The following is a 13,382-nucleotide window of genomic DNA, read 5'->3' on the forward strand; positions in this document are numbered from 1 at the left end:
TTGCTGAAGAAGAGACAGAGGTATTGAGCAGCTTAAAAGAAAAAAAAAAGAAAAGTTTCTTTTTTAAGCCTTTTTTTCTCATCCTAGATACATTATTTTTCCTCCTTTCCCTTGCCCCCCTTTGTGGGTAGGGGAGGAAGCTTTACAAACCCTGTTTTCGAGCCCATTGATAAATGTAATGAGTTTTGAGTGTCAACATTAAAACGTTCCGTGTCATCAGCTCTGTGAAACTGCAGTGAAATATGCAAGTGAAGGAGAAAAAAACTCCTCTGGTTTCAGCCCGTCTCTGTCCCCTGCTAGGGTGCTGTGGGGCATGTTGATAAACATCGGGAAGGGCTGCGAGGTGGCAGAGGCAGGTGAGGAGCCGGTGGCTTCTGAGGGACCACAGAAAGCTGCCAGTGCATCTCTTCCGGCGCCTGAGTGCCAGAGGCTCCTGGTTAGGGAAAGCGTTTACGACTGTTCTGTTTTTACATTCCCTGGATAAAGGAAATGAGCAATGCAATGGAAGTACAATTTTTCATAAACATTTCTAATAGGAATAATATTTTACATCTCCCTCTGCCTCTGCTGAGTAAGTGCCGTTAGCTCCAATTATTCATTCCTAAGGAAAGTCTTCTATTCATCTTTATCGGTACTCCAGGTAGAGGTGATTTATTTTTTTTGTTACCTGGCATGGCTGTGCTGTCACTGCTGCTGCTGCTTGGGCTAGTAGACATAACTGCTGCTGCGGACATCACGCCTAGAATAAAAGCGGGGTCAAGGTGGAGAGGTGAAAAGAATCGTGAGTAACCCGGGCTTTTCCTTCTCTTCTTCTCGGCTCTCTGTTTGAAGAAATGTCAGGCCTCGTTCCGCTGTGTAATTCTCCCTCTCCGGGAGGTTATTCTTTAATAATAACCTTAAGGCCATATAATTTTAGGTATTTAAATATGCACGCAGAAAGCACGAGCCACACCTTCCGTATGCTCCACACATCTGCAGTACAGTCCTGTGTTTCACTGCAAGCTTTCCGAACTGCCTGGGCTGATTAACTCCTCTGTTTCCAGAGAGTTGTGAGACTTCCAGGCTGCAATCAGCTGTACCTTTTCTATTTATAGTCTTACCATTTTGCACGCTATTTCAAATGTTAGCATTGATAAAGGTAGCAAATTTTACAGGTATACTGTTTGTGTGAAGGAACCTTGTAACCACAGTGATTATACTGGGTAACTGTATGCATACAAATGGGTAACTGCAGTTTAAAATCTACAGATTTGGAAAGGGCGATTTAACGCAGCATTGCAGCTTGTGCGGGGTTTATCAATGCTGCACTTAAAAAAGGAAAAGAACATTACTATTAGAACAGGAAAGTAGATGAATCATGGTAATATTTGGGAGTGAGACTTCCTACTGCATGCACAGTTGCTTGACTGAAATAGCCAGGTGATTATTTTCATTTAAAGGGCAACTCCGTTCTTGCGGAGATTATTCTTTTTTTCTGTCCAGCTATATAAATAAGCATGCCCATGATGGGCAACATACTACTATCACTATTTTTGCTGTGTTTTTTTTAGAAATACCTAGATTACAAAGAGGGGAAGGAGTACTGAAAATTGATTTGAGGTTTTCAGTTTAATTCAGCGAAATGTGATGTGGTTGATTGGAAAATATATATGATGGAAGTCCCTAAAATAACCAGAACTTGTGGGGGTGACTGTTGGTATCCTTGGGATGGGTATTATCTTGACAGTCATGTTGTCTGGAAGCTGATCTGCAGCTTGAGTAATATTTGTTTTTCCTAAAGTACGAACATACATACCAATAAATCTGCCACTCCACTCGGTCCCCCAAATCAGCAGCATTAAGGAAAGAGGAGCTGGACTGAGTGGAACTGAGAACTGCCTCATCCATTCACAAGTAATTTACATCTAAAAAATACATTGCCCAAACTAGCAGGCTGTTAAAGTGTGCATAAGTGATGCAAAAAATAACATCCTACGGCTTATAAATATTTAAGCATATTAACTAATTATGACTAAAAGAGCCCTTTAATTTAATGGATGTGGAAACTGAGGCACAAAGCTAGTAAGACCTGAAATACGTTGATTGAAATTTTTCCAATGCTTCTTGCTCAGTAAGAAGGTCTGTATCTGTGTATCTTTTCAAGTACTACCTTTTATGAAAAAAGCCAGTTCCCAGAGTAAAAATACTGTCTTTTCAGTTTTGATTAATTGATTTTCAGGTGTTTGGAAGTTTGTGATTCTGAGTACTTAGTCTGAATTTTTTTCTTTGAAGAACTGAAATAGATGAAGATATAGATATTAATGTCTCACAAAAGCATTACTGAAGTTAATCAGTTTGGGATGGCATTTAACCATGATGAGTAAATTACACAAAGATATCGGAGTTTAAGAGCACCATATCTTTTGGAAATTGTTTTGCAATTATAATAGGTCATTTAATGTCATCTGTAGTTAGCTATCAGACCTTATGGATTCAAATTGCTTGCTTTCTTCTCTCAGGACAGGGGACTCTCTATCCAGCACATTAGCAAATTGCTAATATTTGGTTAAAGGAAAAATAAGGATGTAAATTAGTTTCTATATCATACTGATATTGTGATACTTAACTGCTTAGAGAGATCAGTGTGTTAAAAGTTATGCATCTGAATCATGTCTCCCTGAAATTAAGAGAAGGTGTTTGGATCAGACCTTAATGTTCCTTTTATTTAAATATTAGCAATATTCATATTAGGAACAACTGCCGGGCAAGGTATATTTTACAGGAATGCCATTTGAATTGTATACCGTTTGGCTTTGCTACCCGTGATGCAAAAATTTCTCCAATAGCAGAATGCAGCTACCATGCAGAGCTGGATGCTAAGCAAAATAGCTAGCTCCTTCCTTCTGAGAAAAGAGAAAGCCAAAATGCTATGTAATCACAGTTGACTGATTCTTTGTCGATTGCTATTAATGTTATATATTTGCCTGTCAGTGGACAGAGTACTCAAATGTGTTCTCTTGCTGGGTTATTTTTGCACATCATAGTTAAAATACTAATAAAAAATACGCTGAGAAGGAGTGTGATTATGTAATATGTATGTTCATTTAATTGGGTGATGCTTAAATTGCACAACTGAAGCCAAAAAATATGACTTTAACTGAAAGGGGACATGGCTGGTTTCTGCATTTCTGCATCTCTTAACAGGAATTTTCACTAAAGCATTCAGGTGTAGCAGTGTAGCAAAGCTTTGAAAGTCTTTTACAGAGATTTCAAATCTTTGGAGAGATTTCAAAATACTTTTGCTCCAAGTGGTCTTTTAACAGATAGAATAACTCTGAATTTCTTTAGAGGCTCTGTGATGGTTCTCCAAACAAGATCATGGTATATTAAGAGGCATTATGAGTTGCCTGCAAAAGTCATCGTGATCCAAGTTCTAGCCATGCGTCTCAAGGGCAGGACCAAAGTGGTCCAGCAAGGACCACAATAAAACTCTGTGCGTGGTTTGCTTTATCTGAGCTTACACCTGCTGGGACAAAGCTTTGTTCTTTACTTTCCCACAGAAGAGTCTTGGAGCTGGGAATTTTGTAGCCTAGTTTCTGCTCCACCACAGCTCGAATGAGTGAAATCAGATTTGGGGAAAGTGGGAAGAAATTACCATTTCTGACAAACACAACTGCAACAAAAAATAGTATGGAAGGAAAATAAGGGGATCTATTCCCATATGCATCTATACTTTTCATTATAACAGCACCTGGGCGGGGCGGGGAGCAGGGAACAACACATATCTTGGAGGTAATATTAAACATATAAAACATTTGAATATATAAAAAATATCATTGCTTAATTGCTTATGCTGTGGTGTCTTCTTCTGGCACGTTATTACTTTTTCCTGTTTGCTTCATTTTTAAGAAAGCCAACTATTATTGTTTAAATGCCTGTATTTTACAACTTACATGCTTATGATCGTGGGAAATAATACAAAGAAAACTCATTGTTATTTTGATACTGAAGTGGCAATGTATTAAGACTGTCTTACTATCCCTCAGGAAAACTATAGTATAGCGTAATACTGTGGTAATTATTAATTGCTATATACTGCATATAATGTTTATGTTGGAGACTGTACATGCATATTTTCTGACATTTATAACTTTGTATATTTATTGCTGTACTATAAGTAATTTTCTTTGTTAGGAAATTTTCATCAAAATGGTTTGCTTACTCTGTGAATAAAATATATTTTCTCACAGAGAATAAAATTGTAATTTTCTGGGCAAGTTTTTGATGTCATATGTAAAGATCAGAATTTAAGGTTGTCACGGAGTGAATTGCTGGAGCAAAAATGTGGTTTTGTATTTTTGGTAGAAATAGAATTATGAAGTTTTAAGATTTTACAAGACATTAAAACTACTCTTTCTGTTGTTCAATTCATTTTGCATTATAGGCAAAGAGCTTGAGATCAGCATCATTGTCTTATTTACTGTAGCTGTCACCAGGAATGTCAAATGCCATGGTCTTCGTTTAATGATAGTTATTACTAGGAATGTCACTAATACATCACTAGTAAAGAACAGTGATACCTGTTCTTGCTGATTCTTTGTATGTTGGAAGTTAATATATACATACATATATGCATACATACATACGTGTATGTAAAATATACATACATACACTTTCCAAAAGCTCCATAACTTTCTCACTTGAGCACTCTGGGACAAAATATACTCTTGCTGAACCTGGGTGATTGTAAAAATTTCCTATAGTTTAGTTGTTTTTTGTGAAGAACTGATTTTAATGGAATTTTAATATTTTTAACAGAAATTGTGTGCTAGGGAAACATCTGAAAGAGAAGGTCTCACAGTAGGACTGACTCTTGAGAAAGGACTGACTTTTACTTCAAACTTTTACTGCTGAAGCTTAGAATATAAACAGCGTGCATGCCTCCCGAGGGCTGGCAGTATGCATGTGTGTGTGCCTCGTTCCTTTGGAGGAACTTTTCTCAGGCAAAAGGATGATCAAGAAGGCAAACCTCACAGTTACAGGATTCAGACTGTCACTCCAGAGCAGAATGTGCTGTGCATTTGTGAATATTGAATTTAATGTTCAAAACGTTTTTCAACTTCAACTGATAAAGAGGGTAAAAAGTAAAGTACTTATTTGACAATAAAGGTCTCTGAATAGAGGATAGAGCTAATATTAAGGTGGTAAATATTATAAATATTTTGCACAGTAATTACAGTCTCTTATAAAGCATTTTTATCCTTATTATGGTCTTATTTTATAATTATTATATTCTTGGTGTCTTGTTCAAAAGTACAGTTTCTGAGTTTTGTACCTGAATTATACATGACCTAAACACAGAATATGCAGTTCAGGAGAAGAAAGGTAATAAGGTTATCAAGGTTTTCTTGGCAATAAATCTAGCAACTAGAACTAGCAAACCCCCCAAAAGTCAGCATATATGTGATATTCTTCTGGATTTCAAAACTATTAAGCTATTCGTGGTTTATATTGAATTAGGAAATGTAAGAAGAATTTCAATGTATTTGTTAATCTAATCTATCCATATGTAAATTACTGTATAAAAATAATTTGTCTAATGTTGATAAAAATTTTAATTTTTTAAAACTAAATATGTATATACGTATATACAATAGCAAAAAATATCAGTAAATAATTGTGATACTTTTCTACTGCCGTCTCCCTGTAGAAAAAAGCCAACCAAAAGATGCACTTTTTTTCCTCTGGACAGTGAGTGTATTTCATTTTTCAGATTTATTTAGCAGTAGACAATAATTAAAACTTTCAATCCATTGAGAGATTTATTGGGACAGAAAGTTTTAAAATTCCTGTAATGTGTGATAAAAAGTAATAGACATTGATTTCCACTAATTACTTTCAGTATTCACATAAGATTCCAGTGAATAAGCAATTTCCTTAAAATGATAGTGGTAATCATAGTTTACTTTTTGATTTAAAAATACTTTGCTTTTTTCAGGGTTCATACTGGTACCTGGAGCCTATTTGGTATTTCAGTATGACTCAGCTAATGCTGTGTCATCAGTTTAACATTTAATGTAAGTACATACAGAGCTATTCTAGCCTGTTAAAAGCTTTAACATTCTGCTGTCATGGTCCTCAAAGCCTATCAGCAACACAGTAGTCATTTCTCAGCTAGTCCTAATCCAGTGTTTTCTAGGTAGAGTAAATATGCTGAAATTGTTCACATATTTTCAGCTAAAAATGTTGTGTTGCTGTTTGTCGGTTAATTGATTGTCGTGAATTTATTACAGTATTTCATCCTCATAATTTTTACTTATCTTCCATTGATAAGGAAACACTGTCCTAATTCTGTTAGTGCAAAATCTAGCTGCTTCTTTCCGAGTTTCCTCAGACTCATCGCAACTTAGACAAGTTGAAGTGTGCATTGGAGTTAAATATTGCAAGTTATTCCATGGTTTATATTGACTATCAAATAAATATATCCTTCGAACAGTTTTTGTAAGAAGGAAAAGAAATCTGGTAGGTGGCTTTATCTGCGTGGGTCTGTGAAAAAAATACAGATTTAACAGTAATGTTGCTGCCTCAACTATAAATACGCTTGAAAAGAAAACAATCAAAGCCAGTGCTGAAAGAAGTTGGGAGGAATATCTTATGGCTGAAATGCTTTAAAAAACCCTCCTCGCTTACAGTGTTAAGAACATATTAAGTCTATCTGCTGTTTCCATGGAAAAGTCATCTCCGACTTTGAACCGGACCCCGGCCCGTGGGTTAGCGCTGCGAGCCCAGGATGTACGGATTGATCGTGCCCGGGAGGAGGTGGAAGGCCCGCCCTCCCCGAGGGCCCCTGGAGCGGCCCGTCCCTGCCCGGCGCGCCCCGCGCCGCCTGTCGCAGCCGGCCGAGGGGGCCACCCTCTGCCGGCACCGCGGGTCCGGCACCCCCTGCTCGGAAGCGCTGGCTTTGTGGTGGGTGCACAGGCCAAAGGGTGCGTCCAGCCCAACCCACGCACAGCCCTCACGCAGTCTGGAGGTGAGGGCGTCTCAGGGCAGAGGACAGCAAAGGGCAGCTTGCTGCTGCCCGAGCAATTAGTGCAATCCAGCCGTGTCGGGTGCTGCAGTGATCCCAGGCATGCTTTTTCCGGGAGGATTTTTAGAACGAGGTGGGCTATAAGGTTTAGGGCAGATGGATGGCTCTGCAGTCACCATCTTACCAGGGAGCAATTAGCCCTAACGCAACGCTGCCCAGGCACGTCACTGGCTGTGTGCCCGTCTCTCCATGTGGGAGCGACCACTCCCCAGACAAATAGCTGCTGGGAGCATGCCATGGACAAGGGATTAATTTCCCTGCCCAGATGAACTCTCCTGCTGTGATGTAAAACAGTGTAAGGCTGCGTACACCTGCTTTAGATTGCTAAAAATAAGTGTTCTTTTAAAGAAACCAGCAAGTTCCTTATCTTATGGAAAAGAATAAAAAATTTGTTCTTGAACTGTTACAGAGTAGTCTTTGATGTTCAAATTTGCTCTTTTGTTACAGTATTTAACCCTGACATGTATCAAATAATTTAAGTGTGCAAGTTTGCCTATTAATATTATCATCTTGCACTACATGGTTCACTGGAAGCTTTAAACAGAATCCCAAACCAAAACCATTTAGTGATCTTTGGTGTCAAGGTGTAACCAGAAAGGTTTAATACAGCCTTTCCTAACCTTGAGGCCACTTTCAAAGTACTGTTTTTCTGCTTTTAGGTAGTTGTATTTCTTACAAGAAATCTTATTTCACACAATACTGTCTTAGAGGATAGCGTTTTATCACAGGCATTTTAACATCAAGTAACTCAGTATCTAAAAAGGACTATGAACAGAAAAGATAGTTGCCTTTAGATGCTGGAGACTTTTTTTCTCCTTGAGTAGATGTGACTGATAAGAAACTCAGGAGAATGGTGAAAGGAGAGATTAAGAAAAGAAGGAGAGAGATTTAAAAATGGAGAAAAGAAAAGAGAATTGGAAGCAAACAAAAAAGTGACAGTTAAATAGTTGAAGGCTGAAGGAAAGTAAAGAAAAAGGAAAAGAAAGATAAGAAAGAGAAAATAAGAGAATCTAGAAGGGCATAAAACAAACTACTTCTGCTGTTACCATTTAACTAATTTGCAATTTCTCATGCAAACTACTTAGTCTGTAGTATTAAGTTCAGTGTTCCGCTTTCATCGCACTGTCTGTAGGATCTAGGAAATGACTTCTTATGTCAAGAAATAAATTTACTTAGAACTTTAATTTGTCTAAGTTATGAGGATAAAATGAACTGTTTTATTTTAAAATTGCCTCAGTAAGATTTTACGGTAGGAACTGAAGTGAGATGACATTGATTCATAAAAGCATAAGTATTTCAGAGTAATTAAAATTTGGAACATTTGGTGCCCCAGAACTTTTGACCTTTAATAAATTTGAATGGAATTGAACTGAATTTCAGTGTACAGTGTACCATATGATAGATAGTCAGTGAAGCTGCTCTGAGATTACATTTCTGTAAGACGCTCCACAATTTCAAGAGAGCCCTTAGATGATTTTGAAGTACTTCTATGAGGAGAAAAAAGCATAATTTGTGCGCTCGTATTTGTTTTATTTTTGTGTAAAATTATTTAATTACAAATTTTTAGAAACTTCATTTTTCATTTATTATTTCTGAATAACAACAAAAAAACATGTTCTTTTTGTAACTTAGTTATGTTGAGAGATAAATGACCATTTCTCTTTGTGGGCTTTCCTGTAACAGGAAGCCATCCGTTAAAGCCAGCCTGTGTATATTCTCCTTTAAAAATATTTGATGATAATTTCTTTTTAATCACTCTGTAGTCAAATCTTAACACATTGTATGTATTTCCTAACACCTACAAGAGTAGCTTTACTTTTTTGTTTGTTTGTAACTCCTTATTTTAGCTATAGTCTAAGGACAAGGGAAGAGTTAACACCATTCTCTACATGAACTCTACTAAGATCCTCAGTGACTGCATTCCTGTCTTTTTTCTCCTTATCTTAGATAGTCAGGCTCCCCAGTAATTCATCTTCTTTTGCCTCTTTGCTTGGTGATATATGGAATCATTAGGCACAAATATCCAAACAGGAACATGAAGACCATCCAGTACCTAGATAAGCGGTTTATGGTGCTCCAAGTCTGCTTTCCTGCCAAGAGCACCATCATTAACTCCAAACATCTAAAATCATGATTAAAAAATCTCAAGATTTAGAAAAGAACAGTAAAGAACCCTCTCGTTCCTCTTACGGTGATCTTACAGCCATGCACTTGCACTCAGCTCCTCCATTTTCAGGCTGTTTCCCAGCACAAGGAAGATTCAGATAATCATCACTTATCTCCATGGCCTGAAGCTGTAACTGGGACACCGTCTTGTATCCCACTGCTAATGAAACTGCAAGATGTGGCCAGCTACATGAGACACAGATGCATTGGCTACTAATAGGGGAAAAAGGTCTCTGAATCATAGCACTTTATGTATTTCCTTTTTCTCTTCAAGGGATGCTTTCCTTTTGACGATCTTTCTCCCCTTCTTACGAATCTGAAATCCCACTGTCAGCCTACTTTCCCACAGCCAGCAAAGGGAAACGAGGCAAGGACTCTCAATTCCTCCCTACCCCTCCAGGAAACAGCAGTTTGGACTACAGCAGTGCTGTGTTGCCTGGACATGTACTTGGGAGTATCTTTACCCCTTCATCTCATCTCAGTGTTCATTTCACTTCTGCCTTATCCTTGTGCCGCCTTCTTTATCACATACTTTTCTGGTACCCCAGTTGTGATTCTTTAAGCTTTTTCAAGCTTTTCCAATCTATTGCATCTTTTCTAGTACCTTGTGTGAGTGTTGCCAACCCATGTGGCAGTGAGCCCTGGGCAACCAGCTTTCCCATGGAAATGAGCAACCTGGTACTGCTATGATCAATATTCTAGTCTATCCTTGGGATTTTATTTCATACCTCTTGAAGAACTGGAGACGTGGCTGGTATGTCCACCACCAGAGTTACTCTATGTGGCTCTCCAAAGTACCTATTGAATTTCAGCAAGAGGAAGATTTTAGGTGGCAGGTTGAAGGATCGGAAAATCTGGCTACCACTGCAAAAGTTCAAGTTGGAGCACGGCAGCATTTCAGGGCTACTTGTATTGGCTGAGAGATATGTTTTAGCCAAAATAAAAAGCTTTCCTTTTAATTTTGATTTTTTTGTGAAAGTCTTGATTTCTGTATCATGAGTTGCACGTATGTGGTTCTACAGGGGGCTATTTTATTTGCCAGATACTGTAGGTGATGATGCTTGTGCGTACCTGTCTCAAAGACAGAGCCAGGCATCGGAATCCATTGGCACCCTCAAGACTTTCTTAACTCAAAGTCCTTTGTCTTTGCTTATAAAGAAGGCTTTATGTTTTTTCTATACCACATAGTTTTCCAGAAAACAATATAAATTTAATTGTTAGTTCATTTTATTTTTATTTAGTATAACATAGGTGTAAATATTTTTTCTCATGTGCCATTTGTTTGGTTTGTTATTTGCACATCCCTAAAAATGAACAGTTGCCTGATTCATCACTGTCCCACTTCAGGTCTTCCCTCCAGTGAAATTATTGCTTTATAATGATATGACGCTGGACTACTGATGTTATAAATCTGACGCTCTTGTTACAGATGAAAAAAAATCCTTATGGCAATGAATACTCATAGAAATACTTATTTCTGTATGAGGGACTAACGAACGAAGATACCACAATCAAGTCAAGATATCGTGTATGCCTTTCTTAAAAATGGAACTCAGTCTCAGCCAGGAGGTATTTCTGTATTGTGAAAGGATGCATGTAGGAAAAACAGTGAAACAAAATAATAAACATGAAGCTTGCTCTATACAGAGCACCTCCAGAGTAATATGTACTTCATGTTTCCTGGACATTCTTCGGATTTTTGTATTGGGCTATAAAAACGCCAAATCAGAGAAGACTCTTCCAAAAGTGGAAGTGGTTGATAATGCTGCATTTCTTTCTTTTGCTATTCCAAAACTAGAAGAGAGCAAACTCTAGACAACCGTTGGTACAAATCTTGAAGAAGTACTTGTGAGCTTAAGTTTATTTTCTAAATGGCTGTTTGTTCAGTGGCCCTGTCAGTGATCTGATTTGCTTGCTTTTTGCAAACACCCGTTTCAACTGGGTTTGTTTACAAATGATTAGGGAATGGCTGTTCTTTGTATAATTACCCATATTTGCATTCTTGCAAGTAATAAATGACAAGTATTTGAACTGTTCTCGTTCTCTTTAAAAGTTTGCAATCCAATTAGACACCAAAAACTATAGTATGTTAGTTCAGAGAATAGTCAGATACTACCTGAAGAAACTTTATACAAATATGAAAGAATGTAGATTTAACAGTGCATATGCAGAGTTTGTTCTTCGGAAGTGTATTGCTGCTATTTACAAGGAATATATTTATAAAAATCAGGATTACTTCTTAGACAATGAAAGAATGCATGAGATCATTTATTTGCCATAACTAGTTTTACTTGGTACTGTGATACAACTTCGTATGTTTTTTCTGTGACACAAAACGACTAAGGCAAAATGCCATGAAATGTGATTTGTGCCCTGCAGAGTGCTTGGAATATCAGTGTGTTTTTACTCAAGATTAAATATGATATAAAACAAAAAGAAAGCAAAATAAAAAAATCAGGAAATTCACGTACAGCAGAAATAATGAAGCCTGTAGATGTGTGTCTCACATTGGATGTTTTTTAGTATCTTTAAAAGCACATGCATATTTTTAATTCCATCCTCTCCCTTTCTGTCTATTTGTAGCACAAACCTCTGTCCTTGGCACCAACTTTTCCTGCAGAAAGGATGCTCATAGGGTCTCTCTCTCCTATCCAACCTCCTGTTTTGATGCTATGTGTAAGATCTTAGTGTCTCTGAGAAATTCCATGCTGCAGGGCTCGGTAGGAATTTGGGCAAAATAGAACAAAAGCCTTTTTCATTTGTGAACCACATACTTGAGTGGAGAAAGGCACTGACAACTCATAACATACTAGAAGTCTGTATTTGAGTAATTAATATGAAGATTGTATGAACTACAAAAATCTACAAAAATTAAAACCTGGATATACTGTGTAGTAAACCTTTGTGTGAAAAATCTGTCTGTGATGACTTGAGCTGAAAAAAGTAGCTGCAACAGAAAAATACATTTATTTACTATTCTTTTACATATGTTCATAATCAATCAGTTTGCTTCTCTCAATTATGCTGCCTTTCATCAAGGTTTTTATATGTTTCAGCCTACCCAATGGACTGAATTGTCAGGCTGGGAAATTACCCCTGTGGAATGTTTCCTCTGATATATTGCAGTCCAGAAAATGGACTTGCTTTTGTTCCCTGCATTTTTATTTGCATTTTCTCCTCAGCAGGCTTTGCGGAAAGGAGCTACCTTTTGAAGGTCTTACGCTCTTTCGTCCCTTCATCCTTGCTCTCCCAAAACAATTCTTGGCTGTCACACAGTGCACAGAGAAAGCCCCTTCGTGTTTCGGGGCTACCTTGGGTATCTTTTGCTAGTGCAGGATGAGGAGACATGTGGACACTCTAAGCAGAAGGAGTCAGTGAGGAAGAAATGTCCCCCTGTTGCTGACCCTTCTTCTTCTATGTGCTGAATTAGAGCTGAGGAGGCTTTGAGAACTTACCTACATCCTTAGTTATGAAACCCGTTTTTCTCAGAGAGATTTCTGCGACAGAAACACAATGCGCTACAGAAAAAATAAGGTATTTAATGAGAAACAGATGGGGCCTGTGTATTGTTAATGGAGAAAGACTACTGTTTTGTGCAAAGAGAAGCCAACACGTAACATTAGGAATAAAAACCGAGTAGGTTACAAGACATTGTAACAAGATGTTAGTTTTATGCTTGGTGTTTTAGATATTGCTTAAAATATTGTCTTTTTAACTTATTCTGTCCAGTATACAGTCTGTGTGTATGTCTTCATTAAAAAAAAAAAAACAGAAACCCACAGCAACTAATAAATATATATTCCAATTTTTTTGTTGTTTCTAGTGCTTTCAATATCATTTTACAGATATACTCTATTTTTTCTTAACACCAGTTGTCCCTTTACAACAATATCCAAAGATAATATTTTTCTCACAATCAATTTCTGGTTACTTTAACATCTGTTGATGTGATTTATTAATGTTCAGGTACCAATAAAGATACTTTTTTCTTTTTTGTGTGTGTTCAACAACATAAAAATAATCTAACTGCATGTTTCCTTGAAAACAAAGTCTCACTGACTTAGCTTTTCTTTTTTCTTAAAGACCATTGGGAATATTACAGTTTTACATGTCAGCTACTAATGGTTTTATATCCAATATTTGATTTAAA

At 37.3% G+C, this 13,382-nt stretch overlaps 1 protein-coding gene across 1 annotated transcript in view; it reads left to right on the top strand.

Moving 5' to 3' along the window:
• Positions 1 to 672: 672 nt before the first annotated feature.
• Positions 673 to 13,382, top strand: part of ROBO1 (roundabout guidance receptor 1) — a 540,394-nt gene continuing 527,684 nt past the window's right edge. Inside the window, exon 1 of the mRNA XM_075170312.1 lies at positions 673 to 781. Within this exon, the coding sequence (XP_075026413.1) occupies positions 673 to 781 (109 nt within the window). The remainder of the gene's footprint in view (positions 782 to 13,382) is intronic.

Source organism: Calonectris borealis, chromosome 1 (genome assembly GCF_964195595.1).
Source record: "Calonectris borealis chromosome 1, bCalBor7.hap1.2, whole genome shotgun sequence".
Taxonomy (NCBI): domain Eukaryota; kingdom Metazoa; phylum Chordata; class Aves; order Procellariiformes; family Procellariidae; genus Calonectris; species Calonectris borealis.